The sequence below is a fragment of the Pimephales promelas genome, chromosome 21 (genome assembly GCF_988280905.1).
Source record: "Pimephales promelas chromosome 21, fPimPro1.hap1.1, whole genome shotgun sequence".
Taxonomy (NCBI): Eukaryota; Metazoa; Chordata; class Actinopteri; order Cypriniformes; family Leuciscidae; genus Pimephales; species Pimephales promelas.
In genome coordinates, this window is record NC_142789.1 from 15,114,349 (window position 1) to 15,132,539 (window position 18,191).

Here is an 18,191-nt window from a genome sequence, read left to right on the forward strand (position 1 = left end):
TTAACGGTTTCATTTTACAATGGCTATTTCCTTTTTTACCAGCATGTATCTCACTCTCCTTCACTTTCAATATAATATTTATGCTTTTTCGTGAATAAGCTGTTAGTCTACTGTCATATTGGGATTCTACTTACCAAATATATACATAAATGGATGAAATAAAATACAGTTTAGCATAATTTTAGTGAAAAAATACAAGTGTGAATGAAGTGTCTAATATTTATTAATGTTTTATTATTATTATTAACATTATTTATCCATACATATTGTTATTATCAAACAACATTGTTTTCCTTTGAAATAGCGTTTTTTTTTTTTTTTTTACATGTACCTCTGTCTTTCTTTTAATTTCCAATTAGTTTGAATTTAATTTAATGCAAATACATTTATACATTTGGTGTGGTGGATGAAATGTCCAAACACTTTGTTTTAATATTTATTTAAATTTTTATCAAACAAACTCCTGTTGTTTGTCTTTTTAAAGTCCCCTCGGTGTCATATTAATTTAATGCATAGACATTTATTAGTGTGTTTTAATATTTATTAGTAATATCATTTTATTTATTACATTCATTTTATTCCTTCTTTTCTTTAATGCTGCTTCATAAAAGTTCATAAAAAGGTGACAGACAACACTATCAGATAGGCTTTAGTACAAATTATATAGATAGCCCAATATTGAATTAGCATATTTAATTTAGATTGAAATGAAGTAAAACACATTGCATTTTAATCAAGACAAATTAAAATTGAATGTGATTTAAATTAGTCCAATCGAACTGAATCCGATTTCAGATTGATCTCAATCCCCTTCTCCTCTCATTAGTATTCATCCAGTACGGCCTGACCAATTAAAGCCATTTGTCAAATAGCATGCCGAGCGCCACCCTTCCAATCAAGCTTCAATTAAATGCTTTTTGACATCTGTTTTCCCAGATATCACACTGGCGGCCTGGAGCCTGACAGTGAAGAACACAACAGAATACTAAATATTCCCATGAGCAAACCCGTCACAAACACACAGCCAGCCCAATCTCTCAATGATAATGTACCTGACAGTTACACACCGTGATAGCGACACTGACAGCAGAGTTGAGTGTTTGATGCACATCGATGTGTTGTTTCTCTATAATCTCCAATCTACCACACAACACCGTTAAGGCTTGTTTTTTGGTGCAGGAAACCTTAACCTACATTATAAATGCAATTCAGGCAAAATGTGTGATGCTAATGTGCTTAAACTGATATCGGTACAGCTGGTCAGCAGTCAGACAGACCACACATGTTAAATCTGCCGTCATCCACTGGAACGACTCTTCCTTGTGAAGAAGCTTTCTGGCCTTTAGTCAAAAACCTGCTTTCTATCTTTCTGTCTTTCCATATCCGTCATCCGCTCTTCTCTTCTCATCCATTACGGCCTTATCAATATAAATCTGACCATCTGTGTTGCTCAGGCGCCCCGTCTCTGCCAGAAGTGTTAAACTTATGCATAAATCAGCTGTGCCTCGTTTCTGTTTTAGCAGATTCCTCTAAGCGTCCCACCCCTCCTGAGCACCGAGGCGCTGAATTTATCACGTCGGTAATAAAAGACAGGTGGCTGATTTAGTTTTTGTAGAAAAAGGCACAAAGACACACACTCGCCAGCATCGGGTCACATTGCACCAATCTGTTCTCTGTTTTGAAATCAGAGATTCAACGCTCTGGCAGTGTGGATGATGTCCACGCAGTGTTTACAGTGCTGCTTCATTGTGTTTGTTATGTTAATTTTTGTCAAAACTTGGACGTTTTTCCAACTAAAGCCAATGAGGGTTTTGTTTTCACAGTCAGCCTTTTTTATTGTATTAAATTACACTATAAAGAGCGTATGAGATTTTCCAATAAAGAGTTCTTATGCTGATCTCAGTGTAAGGCCCTAATAAGACACTGATCAGTTCAGGTGTGTTTAAATGGGGTTGGAGCTATACTCTGCAGGACGCAGTGTTTGGAGACCCATGCCAACATCATTGAGGAACTGCCTAGTAATGCCCTAGAAACCACTCAGAACACTTTAGTAACTGCCAAGCAACATGTACTAGTCTAGCAACACCTTTGTTACCACTCTTAACACCTTAGCAAGACTACCCTGGACCCTGTTTAGCTACAGTATTCTCTGACAACACCCTAGCAACCAATCAGAACACTATAATACCTGCCTAACAAACACTTTAGCAACTGCCTAGAAACACACTAGCACCAGCCAGAATTCCCTAGCAATACCTCATCAACCACTCTGAACATATTACCAAATGTAAAAAAAAAAAAACCCTTAACAAACACTTTAGCAACTGCCTAGAAACATACTAGTAACACAGTGAATTCCCTAGCAACCACTCTAAACATTTTATTGAATATTGGCAACCCCTTAACCATTACTTTTTAAAAATCTTTGCCACGGGAAAAAGAAGAACCACCCAGAATTCCCTGTATCAACCACTCACTCCACTGCAGTTTTTGCCTGGCAACACCCTAGAAACCACTCAGGACACTGTAATAACTGCCTAGCAATGCCCTAGGCTTAATTCAGGACACCCTAGCTCTGGCTTTATGCCAGTCACATGATTTGGGGATTTTGTCAACCCACGGTTCAGCAGTGACATCGATTTCCTCTCTTTTTGCTCCGCTGTGCCTGATTGGGTGAAGAGGAGGATTTCTGCCATCTCTCTCTCTCTCTCTCTCTCTCTCTCTCTCTCTCTCTCTCTCTCTCTCTCTCTTTTGTTCTCTCTATCTTTTTCTCTCTCTGTGACCACAGACCCTTCATTTATTTATCATCTCCCTCTGTGTCTTTCTCACACACACACGCACTCTCTCTCATATATATACTTCCAGACGTACAGACATCAGTATTAAAACAGTTTGACACATAAGATAAATGGCCAATGCTTGTGGTTGAACATGTTGCCACAAGTAATCCATTTTCTTTTACAGAAGATATGTGCGCTTCATAATGGCATTATTTTGGTTGTTCTGAAGGCTGTTTTTTTATTTATCCACAAGTTTCCGAGGGGCGCTCCTGTAAAAAATAAAGTGGGTGAAACTTCCGGCGAGGCGGCGGAAGTAGCATTCCAATGGTATTTTGTGTGTTAGTTAGCGAAGAGGCTAGCTGTTTTTCGGAGAATTATTTTACTATTTAAAGACGCAAATCTTTATGAGAGATGTCGTTACGGAGCTCAGGGACAACATGTGCTGTTCGCGGTTATATGTATAACCGGACTAAACTAATTCAGTGGCTTAAACGTGATTGTTTTGAACATAAGCTGAAAACGAAATCAGAGTGATCCTACCAGAGCCCGTCTCTGATCCTGCCAACGACTGTAGTTTCCATCACCTCCCAAAAGACGACGAATCTTCCCGTGTACATTTGTTTAAATTCTTAATGTTCTATAAACTCTATCAGCATGTGATTGGCTGTTCGCTACTGATGTTACACCTAAACTCAGGATCAAAGCCTGTGTTGACAGAATACCAAATGTGCCAGTTAATGTATTCAAGCAGCACATTCATTTATAATTTTGAATAAACTCCAAAGCACAATGACTAAGTGTAATTTTTTATTTGAATTGTTTGTCAGCTCGCACAACTGTCTGTCACCATGCCTTGTCTTGATGAGTATTGATTATTAATGTTATTATAATACTCCCAATCAACTACTGCGGAGGGTAAAGGTACTGTTATTTCACCCTTTTGAATTTCGTTGAGGTTGTGTTCCCACATCGTTAGCTAGTTTGGATCGCTATAACTTGAATGACTGTCAACTGTTGAATGAACGAGTGTTAAGCATGTCAAATCGCGCTTTGTTTACTTCCAACTGGAAGTCGCGCCCACTTTTGACGCAAGGCCTCATGGGGCGTAGGAAACTTGTGGATAACAACAAAAAAATACTCAAAACTGTGTTCTATCTCCACTGTACGACAGACTTTGTATCCAGACTTAAGTTTTATTAGTTTATTTTATTTATTAATCTTAACAAATGATGGTGCTACTTTTATGGAATCTTCATTCACTTTCATTGTGCAGCTAGTACATTCTTCAACATTTATCCTTTTGTGTAGAAAGAAGAAAGAAGACATTCAGATTGGACCAACATACTATAAGGGAGAGTGATTTTTTTTTTTTTTGATTTCGTTTTCTATGTGAACTATCCCTTTAACGCAGTTAAAATGTTCTATTCTGGCCTATATAATAACAAAAAAAAAATCTTTCTTTTTTATTTCAGATTCCATTCTCGCTGGTGCAGTTTCCACTCTGGGAGTACCTAAAGGTATGAATCCACCTTTCACTTGCTCTAATTTCGCTCTAATTTGGCCTCATAACTTTGCTCAAATGAAGGAATAATGGCCTGGTAATTGTCTGACACATTTACAACCCAAACTACAAAAACTTTGCCACCATATCGGTTAATAACTCTCTCTTTTTAAGATGCTCTCAAAATGACGATGCATTTTATTGGTCGACCTCACCGGTGGTTAAGCGGAATCATAATTTCTCGCAAACCTCGAGTCTTAGCCAAATGTCCATTTCCTTTTTCATTGTCTGGTCCGGGCCACATAAAAGTAATTTCTCTTCAAAAAAGGCCCCGTTTGTGAGGATGACATCATGTCTCCCGGGCGAGAGCAGAAAATTCCATTAGCGCTCTTGGCCTAGCGACCAGAGCGAAGCAGGGAAAGAGAGGCATCGGAGGACAATAGCACGTGCAGCTGTGGGCGAGCTTTAACCGCAATTCTCCACTGTAATAAGGAGTGTCATTCATGGCCGCCTCTTTGTGGCACTTTCAAAGGCATTTTCTCACTCCTTCATTTGTCCATGTTTTCAGCCTCTCCGGCCATCTGTGTGGAGCTGCTGGAATGTGAGTCTTTGCTAAACTGTCTTTCAAAAGAGCATGGCTTTGAAAAGCAAGAAAACGTAGATGAGACAATGGGACAACCACAGAAACCGAAATTTCTCGGGCCAGAAGCATGTGTTCAAATTTCAATCTATCAGAAACGATCTTAAAACAGGGCTTTAAGTGTAAAATACCGAACTTGTCCTTTAAAAAAGGGCCTCAATCTACAATCCTGGCAAGCATTTCATGTTGGGAAATCAAACCTCAAGTATCACCAAACCAGTTCTCAAGTCATTCGCACCAAAAACAATTTAAGCCCCGGCATCCGAGTGGCAGGCCGCAGTAAACCATCTGTTCTCTCCAGCGTATCCCACAATTCCCAAAGTTTATCTACCAACAATCCCCTAAACTCAGCGCTGCTCTGTTACAAAACCACTGAGCAGCTGTGTCATTACATCAGCCGGCCATTTATTTCCCACCGTGCCCACTCAACTCGACATTTATGTGTCAGTGGATCAAACTTTTTCCCATGATTAAGTGCAAGTGTGTCATGAGCATGCCTTAGTTTGCTTTGAGTAATTGAAGCTGAAGCATACATTTGGAGTAATGCCTGGCCTAGGTGGTGTGTTCCGGAAAACACTATAGGAAAGAAATCTTACGTTTAGTGTTTAAGTATGATTAGAAAAAGGTCTAATTGTCCACATAAATGTTTTTTAAATTGATCTCAGGCATGTCCTCGGTTAAATGAAATAGTTGGTTGAGTCAGACTTTATTATACTTATTATCAGATGAAATGTTCAAGCTACGCCAGACTCAGATGTGTGTTTGACATTGTGAGTCAAGCAAATCAGACTCTTTCCCATTCCCAATTTCCCATTTTAGGCCCAAAATGTTTCACAACTACCTGCAACTCACTCCTCATCCACTGCCTAGAAATCCTCTCTCACTACACCTTTACTCAAATCTCTTCAGTGGCTTCCAGTAGCTGCCAGAATCATAATAAACACAATGTTCCTGTCACACAAGGATGCCAGTGCCTGGCTCGCTGCTTCTCACAGTGCTTTATTAAACCATACAACCTACCCTGACCATGTCAGTTTATCAAGCTCCCCATCTTTCCACATGAAAGGAGTCCACCTGCTCACGCCTACAAATGTCTTCATCCATGACCTTTCAGTGGTGAAACAAACTCCAAGTCATTCATTTAAAGACATGTGCCAATTTTTGGTTCTTTTTTATTTGAATGTGACTAAACATGGTGTTAGTCACAAGAAGTATAGTTTTTTACATGTTGTTTTTCTTATTTTTTTGGTCACACTTTATATTAGGATCCAATTCTCACTATTAACTATGACTTTTGCATCAACAGTCTCCTAATTACTGCTTATTAATAATTAGTAAGCTAGTTAAGTTTGGGTATTGGGTAGGAGTGAGGGATGTAGAATATGGTCATGCAGAGCATAAGGCATTAAAGCAGCAGTCCGCAGTTTTTCTTCTTTGTCGCCATCTCTGTTCAAAATCTGCAATAGCAGTCATTCGCAGAATTATTAACTAAACGTGAGTTGTACTTCGACACGGCACAGCGCGCATGAACACAATGTTTGAAGAGAGTGTTGCTGTCAGTCACCACGCCGGTGTGGATACTGGCATTCAGAATCACAGATTATTCTTTTTGGAAGTATGATATCATAATCATTTTCACCGGAAAATGTCCTCTGAACTAGTAAGTAACATCCACTTTTGCTCTGTTCTGATACTGCAGTAAATCACGCTGATTAAATCTAAAAATTGCTTATCATATCATGCAAAAACCGTGCAAATTATACTTTGTTCTCAAATTGTTCATGTTAACAACGTCAGCATTGCGTGACTACATGTAATGTCCTTCCGATATGTATCCTTGTTTTTGCATAAGTCTGGTGTCTTTTTTTTTTCTCTTTTTTTAGTCACTCCGAAGATGTGACGTAATGACGCAATATATCCTACTAGCCGAGACTATTCTTTATGTGTACAGATGTGACGTAATGACTCAATATATCCTACTAGCTGAGACTCTTCTTTATGTGTACAGATGTGACGTAATGACGCAATATATCCTACTAGCCGAGACTCTTCTTTATGTGTACAGATGTGACGTAATGACTCAATATAGCCTACTGGCCGAGACTCTTCTTTATGTGTACAGATGTGACGTAATGACTCAATAAAGCCTACTGGCCGAGACTCTTCTTTATGTGTACAGATGTGACGTAATGACTCAATATATCCTACTAGCTGAGACTCTTCTTTATGTGTACAGATGTGACGTAATGACTCAATATATTCTACTAGCCGAGACTCTTCTTTATGTGTACAGATGTGACGTAATGACTCAATATATTCTACTAGCCGAGACTCTTCTTTATGTGTACAGATGTGACGTAATGACTCAATATAGCCTACTAGCCGAGACTCTTCTTTATGTGTACAGATGTGACGTAATGACTCAATATATCCTACTAGCCGAGACTCTTCTTTATGTGTACAGATGTGACGTAATGACTCAATATATCCTACTAGCCGAGACTCTTCTTTATGTGTACAGATGTGACGTAATGACTCAATAAAGCCTACTAGCCGAGACTCTTCTTTATGTGTACAGATGTGACGTAATGACTCAATATATCCTACTAGCCGAGACTCTTCTTTATGTGTACAGATGTGACGTAATGACTCAATAAAGCCTACTAGCCGAGACTCTTCTTTATGTGTACAGATGTGACGTAATGACTCAATATATCCTACTAGCCGAGACTCTTCTTTATGTGTACAGATGTGACGTAATGACTCAATAAAGCCTACTAGCCGAGACTCTTCTTTATGTGTACAGATGTGACGTAATGACTCAATATATTCTACTAGCCGAGACTCTTCTTTATGTGTACAGATGTGACGTAATGACTCAATATAGCCTACTAGCCGAGACTCTTCTTTATGTGTACAGATGTGACGTAATGACTCAATATAGCCTACTAGCCGAGACTCTTCTTTATGTGTACAGATGTGACGTAATGACTCAATATAGCCTACTAGCCGAGACTCTTCTTTATGTGTACAGATGTGACGTAATGACTCAATATATCCTACTAGCCGAAACTCTTCTTTATGTGTACAGATGTGACGTAATGACTCAATATAGCCTACTAGCCGAGACTCTTCTTTATGTGTACAGATGTGACGTAATGACTCAATATATCCTACTAGCCAAGACTCTTCTTTATGTGTACAGATGTGACGTAATGACTCAATATATCCTACTAGCCGAGACTCTTCTTTATGTGTACAGATGTGACGTAATGACTCAATATAGCCTACTAGCCGAGACTCTTCTTTATGTGTACAGATGTGACGTAATGACTCAATATATTCTACTAGCTGAGACTCTTCTTTATGTGTACAGATGTGACGTAATGACTCAATATATCCTACTAGCCGAGACTCTTCTTTATGTGTACAGATGTGACGTAATGACTCAATATATCCTACTAGCCGAGACTCTTCTTTATGTGTACAGATGTGACGTAATGACTCAATATATCCTACTAGCCGAGACTCTTCTTTATGTGTACAGATGTGACGTAATGACTCAATATATCCTACTAGCCGAGACTCTTCTTTATGTGTACAGATGTGACGTAATGACTCAATATATCCTACTAGCCGAGACTCTTCTTTATGTGTACAGATGTGACGTAATGACTCAATATATCCTACTAGCCGAGACTCTTCTTTATGTGTACAGATGTGACGTAATGACTCAATATATCCTACTAGCCGAGACTCTTCTTTATGTGTACAGATGTGACGTAATGACTCAATATATCCTACTAGCCGAGACTCTTCTTTATGTGTACAGATGTGACGTAATGACTCAATATATCCTACTAGCCGAGACTGTTCTTTATGTGTACAGATCTGACGTAACGACTCAATATAGTCTACTAGCCGAGACTCTTCTTTATGTGTACAGATCTCCCACTACTTCTGTTTAATGAGTTTTTGCATAAAATGTTTGAAATTTTTTTGTTTGTTTGTTTTTTCATTTTGCTCTTTCTCGTCAACCAAAATCATAATTTTCATTTACTGAAATAATAGGTAAAATGGACTAAAATGGATAAACATTATGACAAAATACAGTATTTAGTAAACTTAAAGGATATTTGCTTCAGTATAGACTCTCAACAAGCTGTATCTCTTCCATGGCAGTAGATGACATGAAAGAGAAAACTGATTATAGAAGAAGACAGTAGACATGCTAAGAAGTCGACATGTAATCCACTATACTGCCCACATGTAGTAACACAGTAAATGCAGCACATACTGTACTTTCATTGCATTATAAAGCCATTCTGACATATTTTGGAAGGTAATGGTTTTTTTTTGTTTTTTTTTTTGTCATTTTGATGATAAAACAGGATTGCAGTTGAATGTAACACCTGTTTTTGTGTCAAACGTAGTTCATGTCAGGTTCATCCTGGCATGTAGATCAGTGGCCGATCAGTTTGTTTTGTGGGGAACTTGCTTTCAGTTTTTTTTTTTTTCTCAGTGAGTTTGACTACGAGTAATGGATGTTCTCCAGCACAAGCTCTTTGAACTTGAAAACAAAGGTTCTTCCTTAATCTGACAGTTAATGAAACACACATGATGTACTGACGAAGAGAACATTTATGTGTGTGTGTGTTCTTGTGCACAGAGTTGAAGAGGATCATTCTAAATTACTTCATGCTGTTCTTCAATTGTTTTCCTTTCTTAGCCATCAGATGCTCCTGGTCTGAGGTCGTAGGAAAACTCCAGCAATTATTTGCAGCCTGGCTGCATAATAACTCCCACCAAACACAACATAAAACCAACAAACACAAACTCACTGAAACTCCCCCCTCCTTTCTACAATAGTCCTTACACACACATTTCTCTTTAACATAACACATTCCTTCCCTCCTACTTCGCCTCTTTAAATACTATTAGTTCTAACTACAATTAGCCATTCTAAAATTAGTACAAATTGTGCAATTGACTGAGATCCGGTCAAACCTGCCTTACCTGTCTCAAAAACACAGTAGCACTGTTCCAAAACCGAGTGTGCCGGCTGGTTAGCATTATAAAATCTCTTCTAAAAGGGCACAACATTTTGGTGGCTTCTAAGATGTCTCATTATTGCCAAACATTAATGCAGCAGTACATGTTTGCTTTCCAGAGAAGAAAATTCCAGAATGTATTGTAACTATAGTATGCATACAGAATAATTCAAAGGTTTGATGTCTTCAAAAAACCAAAACAATTCAATATTTTTTTATTCAGCATTGGATGTGTTAAATTGATCAAAAGTCACTGTAAAAGACATATATAAATACTGTATTTCCATTTTAAATAAATGCTGCTGTTTTGAAGTTTCTCTTTATCAATATATATATATATATATATATATATATATACTCGCCTAAAATATTATAGGAACACCTGTTCAATTTCTCATTAATGCAATTATTTAATCAACCAATCACATGGCAGTTGCTTCAATGCATTTAGGGGTGTGGTCCTGGTCAAGACAATCTCCTGAACTCCAAACTGAACGTCAGAATGGGAAAGAAAGGTGATTTAAGCAATTTTGCACGTGGCATGTTTATTGGTGCCAGACGGGCCGGTCTGAGTATTTCACAAACTGCTCAGTTACTGGGATTTTCACACACAACCATTTCTAGGGTTTAAAGAATGGTTTGAAAAGGGAAAAACATCCGACTGGGCCGACTGATTCAAGCTAATAGAAGAACAACTGAAATAACCACTCGTTACAACCAAGGTATACAGCATTTGTGAAGCCACAACACGCACAACCTTGGACTGCAATAGCAGAAGACCACACCGGATACCACTCATCTCCACTACAAATATTATAAATGAGCAAACAATATCCTTGAGCAAGACACTTAACCCCTAGTTGCTCCAGAGGCGTGCGACCTAGTAACTGTAAGTTGCTTTGGATAAAAGCGTCAGCTAAATGAATAAATGTAAATGTAAATACTCAAAATAAAACTAAATAAAAATGCAAACGGAACAGGTCACTTGATATTCTGTGTGCTGTGTACTTTAATAGTTGTTTAGAGTTTAATATTTTTTGTTAGCTTAGCAACATGCTAACATCAAAGTTGATTGCATGTCACGTAAGTAGCACTCAATAAATAAAGTTATCTTTGATAATCGCTTCATGATTTTACTTATATTTTATGTCAGTTTGGATACTTACTACTTTGGTAGATAGAACAGAAATAAGCCACACACTACGTTTTGGAACAGATCTAATATCTTAGCCAGCACTAGTATTTCCCCTTTTCATCATAATCTTCCATCTGTGACACTCATCAAAGCTCAATATCGTTTTTCCCCTCGTTTGTTGGAAAACTCTGAACCAGCATGAAACAAGTGTTTTCCAGGGATTGATGGAGTTAGCATGCATGTACACAATAGCGCTGAGCCGTGGAAGTCAGGGAAGATTTCTTTCTTTCAAATTTTGTCAACATTCCATGTGGGGAAAATGAAACTCTTGACATCATACTGGAGATGTGGACATTTAAGATAGCGGTTCTGTTGAGTTCCCATACATACAAACCCAAGGGAATTTTATTTTTATTTTTTTAATTGTGACTGATAAATGTTATAATCGCTAATTCTCTCTCTCTCTCTCTCTCTCTCTCTCTCTCTCTCTCTCTCTCTCTCTGTAGGCCGTGTGGTGGAGGAGGCAGGGGGGACGACTGGACTCTTGGCAGGCAGCAGTGTGCGGAGCTCTCGCAGGTGTGTGGGATTAGCCTCGGCACAGAGGTCTGGGAAAGAGAGCGAAAGAGAACGAGATATAGGGTCCAACACCAGGAATATCCAAAATTTACCCAGCTGCATTCCTGTTTAATTCCACACAGGTCAAGATGGTCATATCAGGTTGTTCATCAGCTGGTGTGCACCAAAAGAGAAGGAATGAAACAGCTAATAGTAGGTGGAGAGTCAGTAGAGGAAGTGTGCAACATTGACCTTTTATTGCCCCTGCATCATGCTCTGTAACTTTCGTAGCTATTGTGAGCAGTCACAGAGTTTACGAACTAGAGTCAGAGTTTACTCTGAAGGAGCTCAAGTCTGGCCCAGGAGCCCTTGCAGCTGTCTAATTCCCCAGTCACCATCTCTGTCCAGAGTGATAATTCATCAGACACTGGGACACAATGGAGGGACAAGGATGCTTCAGCCAAAGGGGAAATAACATGGCTGCCAGCCACACCACCTGGGGTGTGATGTTGGATTCGGATTGTGTGCACACATGTGCTGCTTTGGCGCAGATGTATCGCTTTAGGTGGATTGCGGTTGTTAGCGTTGTTGTGAAACCACCCAAACAAATCTGAATAGTGATGCATTGTATGGTTGCGTTTGCTTGCCATCACTGCCACAGCTGCAAGCCTCTAGAGAACAAATGAGAAATGCTTTCTTTTCCCAATCTCTCTCCATCTCCAATATTGTGTCCTTTGACTTTTTAAGGAGTGTTGTTCTTGGTTTAGTACAAGATTGTGAATACAATACAATGTCACAACTTCAGTGGTAATCAATAGCAAGTCATGGATAAGTCAAGCAAAAGCAGTATCTAGAGTAATTCAGTTACAATGGGAGGCATTGCTTTTTTGAAAGTATAGCTATGAAGCGAAAACATTATTCGGGGTGGCATCAGTCTAATGATTAGATAAAGTTATATATTAAAGTTATTTCCTACTATAGATGCTCTGTCCATTACCATGATCATGTAAAGCTGGTAAATCCGGTGGCTACAGTACTTCCTCACTGTAAAAAAAATATTGATGGTTTAACTTAAAAAAGTAAGTAACCTGGTTGCCTTAAAAATTTAAGTTGAACTGGAAAAAGTGAGTTAATACAATGAAGGAGATTAATTTAACCATCAGAAACTCAAAATTATATGTTATCTGAACTAAATAAATGATTTAAGTTGATTTGACAAAAGAAAAAATGTTGTGATTACTACACTGTAAAAAAAATATTGTTGGTTTAACTTAAAAAAGTAAGTAACTTGGGTTGTCTTAAAATTTTAAGTTGATTGAACTTGAAAAAGTGAGTCGAGATGATTCATTTAACCATCAGAAACTCAAAATAATAAGTTATCTCAACTAAATAAATTATTATAAAGTTGATTTGACAAATGAAAATATGTTGTGGTAACAAATCTTGAAAATATTTTTTACAGTGCTTATATGCACCAGAAAACATACTGCTGTTTGACAACATACCGTCTTTTCAGCTGACGAAATGTCTTTCCAATAAAACAAAATGTAGACGAACTCCATAAAACAGTTTCAAAAATAGATCTATGACCTTTATCTTATGCACACCATTGTAAAGACTCTATTTCCATCCCTCACAGCCTCATTTGCATATTTGTGAAATTCAGTATGTCGTCTAACCCGACTGTCTAAATCAGGGTGCAAATGTTGTTTACATATAGAAAAACATATCAGTTAGGACTTACGTTGGCAACATGCTGCCATAATTTAGGCCAAGAAAATGAGCCCAACCGCTACTAAAGGTCACAACTTTACCACTCAAATTTAAATGTTTTTGTATGGAATAATTCATCTCCATTGTATACATGTAATTACATTGGAACCATTTGTGTACGTACTTGTAATCTTTTTGTTTGTTTTTACAATCTGAGGATTGAGTCAAAATGATATTCAGTCGTAATCATCAGTCTGTTCCTGAAATATCTCTCTAAAAACACATCACTTATGTTTGGGACATTTTTAATAGTTGGTTAGTGAAGTGAAATTAGGCTGGTTTATTTCAGCATTGAGAAGAACGTTTGAAGCTTGATGCTGTTGTTGGTCCGATCCTCTATTAGAAAAGAGAGGGAACTACTTTCTGTTCTCATTTACGCCCAAAACAAGTTTATGAATGTGTTTACGGGTGCGTGACAGTGCCAGGCTAGTTTGAAAAATTCATCTGCGTTCACTCTTTTTCTCCAGAACGTTTCCATCGGGTGATCAGTGCTGATCTCATGGCACATATTTACATTTATTTATCGGTGGTAATTATAACATGATTAACTCTATAATTAGTGCTTGTTTGTGTTTGTGTGCTGATACATCTGCACAAAACGTCTCTTTTCAGGTGGAGTAGCTGCGTTCGTCACGACTCCGCTAGATGTGGCGAAGACTTGGATAATGTTGGCTAAGGTGAGACTTTGAAACTGTTGTTTAAATCTGTGTCCTGATGCCTCCCAGATGGAGCGCAAGGTGAGCAAACAAACGGCCCTAATGTAGACAAAAGCAACAGAAGAGAGAGAGAGAGAGCGAAGAAAAAGCCTTAGTAAACACAGCTTGATCCAATAGCAGGGTTATCCAGGGACGCTACTGACGCACAAATGCACTCCCTCTTACTGTCCCCTGTCCAGTCGAGACTCAAAACAGACAGAGCTGTGTATGTGCATGTTAGATGTCAGAAGACGTTTGTATATTCAAGTGTAATTTCCAGTTGTCTATGGACTGGAACGGAACTGCACTTCAGAGCTGCAAGGCTGCAGACTTGGTATCTTGTGCAGATGTTCTGTTCCAAAATCTAGGCGGCATTATAAGTTCGATGCAAAGGCTATGCGAATTCAGCTTCTTCAGGCAATCCCAGAATGCACTGCTACAAATAATATACAGTGGGGAGAACAAGTATTTGATACACTGACGATTTTAGACTTGTATGCAATTTCTGGCGCAGTTTTAAATTTTTGTCTCCTTAGCTTAGCAAGGTGCTAACGATAAACAATGTAGAAATCAATCGTGAAACGCTAATTGCTGCTTATTTTGTTCCTAATCTGTCATCTATGAGGTTCCATTGTTAGGATGCTGTCTTAGAAGTCAGCTGTCTATGTAGGTCTCAAGGTTTTAGAACAGAGCTGTAGTGATGGACCCAACAGTAGAGCCATGTTTAGCATTTGAATCATTAATGCGGGAATATATCATTAAACCAAGATAAAAAAAAATGGAAAAATGCGATGAATTGTGAAGATACGTATTGACATGTACATAGCCTTTGCATTGAAGGTAACCACTCTCGGATAACCACCTGAGATGGTCTGAGTTTGTTTAGACTTGGCCCATCCTCTGTGAGTAATCAGCCACCTTAAAGGGATAGTTCACCCAAAAATGAAAATTCTGTCAGTATTTACTCACCCTCATGTTGTTCCAACCCCGTAAGAACTTCGTTCATCTTCGGAACACGAATTAAGATATTTTTGATGAAATCTGAGAGCTGGATCACTCCTCCATACTAGTACATAGGCTTCTTGAGGGATTGAAACTTGCCGGCCTCGGAAAGTTATTAAAGACATCGTTAAAATAGTCCAAGTCACTACAGTGGCTCAATCTTGAGTTTATCAAATGACGAGAACACTTTTTGTGCTCAAAAACAAACATAAATAACGACTTTATTTTAACTATTCACTTCCTTCTCTTTGCGCCTCTAGTCAGTTAAACTAGTGTAATTGCGTATGATTTGTTGTTGTACGTCACACGCATCACAAACATGACCAGCGTCGGCCAATAGTGAGCCTACGTGTGGCGTAGCTCTACGCAATTACACTAGTTTCATTTCCAAAAACTACATTTCCCTGTACTTTGCAGTAGAATTTAATGAAATGTAAGGTTAGATCTAAGTTTTTCACCGTCTAATTTATAGTAAAGGAACTTGCCATTAACCAATTAACAGGTTTTTACCATAGCATTTTTGCAGTCTTTTACTGTTAAAACTTTAAACATTTTTAGTTTACTCGCCCTCATGTTGTTCCAAACCTGTGTGACTTAATATCTTCTGTGAACCATGAAGAAGATATTGTGAAGAATATTGGAAACCAAACAACATTGGACACTATTGACTTTATATGCAAGGACAAACAAACAAAAAAACATTTCTCAAAATATCTTCTTTTTTTTTTTTTGTTCCAAAGAAAATGCACATTCATTTTTGGGTGAACTGTCCCTTTACAAATAAAACCATGTGGACTACGCCAGTATGCAGTCATAACAGAGGTTGTTTACGTATAGAATCTTAAAGGTACGGTAGCACAAACGTTTAATTCTAATGGTCAGAGAGAGGATGGGAATGGTCAAGAAAAACTACATTTATACTTGACAAACATTATAAATGGAGTTGATTTTGCATTTGAATAAAATGTTGGCCCCTTAAAGAAATAGAAAAGTGAGTGAAGGATCTTTTTTGCACCTGATTCCTCGTGCCATTTGCTGTCAGAGTGAAGTGTCATGTATGCTTCAGGTCACTTCAGGTTACCTTGTGTTTGCCCAAATATCTCTCTCTCTCTCTCTTGGTCCATTTGACCAATCAAAGAAATTGAGACCTCATGTTGAGGCAGGTCTGCTGTACTGTGTGTATTTTGGCCTACATACACTCCAGGCTGTTTTCCAAGCCCTGTGGGGAACTGCAGTGTACCGGGCTGCTCAATGTACAGTCAACTCATCAACTTAAACTCTGAAATATGAAAAACTAACCCAGTCTAAATATAGAGCCATCAAAATTAGTCTCAGGAAGTGGTGTGCCAGTGTAAAACACACAGTTGTTACGTTAACTCTCCTTCACAGTTCCCTGATATAGATGGCTGTTTTGAAGATGGTGCTGTGGGTTTGGAGAAGAGGGACTATAAATATAGAATGAGCAGAAAGGGGAGCTGTTGAACAGGTGGAGACGGTAGAGTATACCAGGAACAGAGCAGAATCGAAAGGAAGACAAAACACAGTGTGTTTACGTGTTTGACAGGAAGCTTAAAGACGGATCATCCATCATTACTGTGTTTTGTCTCTTTTCGTCAGGCTGGGACGAGCACAGCCAGCGGAAATATCCCAGCGGTTTTGAATGAGGTGTGGAGGAGCCGAGGAATAGCTGGGTGAGTGTCCTGAAACTGCCTTCCTCAGTCAATAAGCCAATAAGCTCCTTTTAAGAAACACAACCACATTCCTTTCCAAAATTTGGGGTCAGTAAGACTTTTTTTTGTCAAGAAGTTAAAGGGGTAGTAAAGTATGATTTCACTTTTCTTACTTTAGTTAGTGTGTAATGTTGCTGTTTGAGCATAATCAACATTATCAAAGTTACAATGCTCAAAAGTTCAAAGCAAAGGAAGATATTTGCTTTTAAAGAAAAGGACTACAACAAACGGCTGGTAGGGACTACACAACATTCCTCCCGGGTTAGTGACATCAGCAACCCCAAAATGTACGTAAACCCTGCCCTCGGGAACACGCAGTCCATGTTGAGAAGAGGAAAAAAGTTGTTGTATAAGAGTATGTTTGTGAGTCAGCTCAAACTGTTTTCACATGCAGTAGAAAGTCACTCCGTGTGCATCTCGCAACAGTTCCTATACAAGTGATTTATAGATTATCCTGACAGAATATGCTAATTGAAGATAGTTAACTCCACATCAGCAACATAAATTCATCAACTAACCATTCAGAGACGTCTTGTTGCATTCTACATGTTGTCACTTCTTCTTGAGACTCTCCCATCTTTGACTGACTCCGTTTTAACATTAAAGGTAGAACAGTTTCTCTCATTTTAGTGTGTCTGCGTGATGAAATCGCAACTGCTAACACACATCTTGAAACCCCGCCCTCTGCAGAAGATCATTTGCATTTAAAGGGCCAGACACAAAACGGTGCGTTTTTGCAAACCATCAAAAAGCGACAAGTTCAACATGCTATATAAAAATACCTGTGGGGTATTTTGTGTTAAAACTTCACACAGACACTTTGGGCACATCTGGGATTTATTTCACATGTTGTGAAAATGACATTTTACCACCCCTTTAATTCTTTTATTCAGCAAAGACCCAATAAATTGGCAGTGAAGGTATTTGTAATATTGCAAAAAAAAAAAATTCAAATACATTTTGCTAGTTTGAAACTTCTAGTCAACAAAGAATCAAGAATTGCTTTTTAGCACATCTTCCACAAATATATTAATCAGCACAACTTATTTCAGCATTAATATTATTAAGAAATGTTTCTTGAGCAGAAAATCAGCATGTTAGACTGATTTCTGAAGGATCACATGACACGGAAGACACTGAGGAGTAAAGATGCTGAAAATTCAGTATTGCCATTTCAGGAAAAAAAAAAAATATTTTTAAATAAAAACAAATATTTTAGATAATAAATTCAGCCTTAGTGACCATAAGATACTACTTTCAAAATTCTTACTGACCCTTAAAATGTTTATTGATAAATAATTTTGTATTTGATCACGCAATTCGCATTGC

At 38.2% G+C, this 18,191-nt stretch overlaps 1 protein-coding gene across 2 annotated transcripts in view; it reads left to right on the top strand.

The window, feature by feature from the left end:
- slc25a26 (solute carrier family 25 member 26) overlaps positions 1–18,191 on the top strand; it is a 57,816-nt gene that overhangs the window by 32,617 nt on the left and 7,008 nt on the right. For both annotated transcript variants that reach the window (XM_039673881.2, XM_089125186.1), the window contains exons 6-9: positions 4,253–4,297; positions 11,614–11,683; positions 14,048–14,112; positions 16,750–16,823. In XM_039673881.2, coding sequence (XP_039529815.2) covers positions 4,253–4,297; positions 11,614–11,683; positions 14,048–14,112; positions 16,750–16,823 — 254 coding nt within the window. The remainder of the gene's footprint in view (positions 1–4,252; positions 4,298–11,613; positions 11,684–14,047; positions 14,113–16,749; positions 16,824–18,191) is intronic.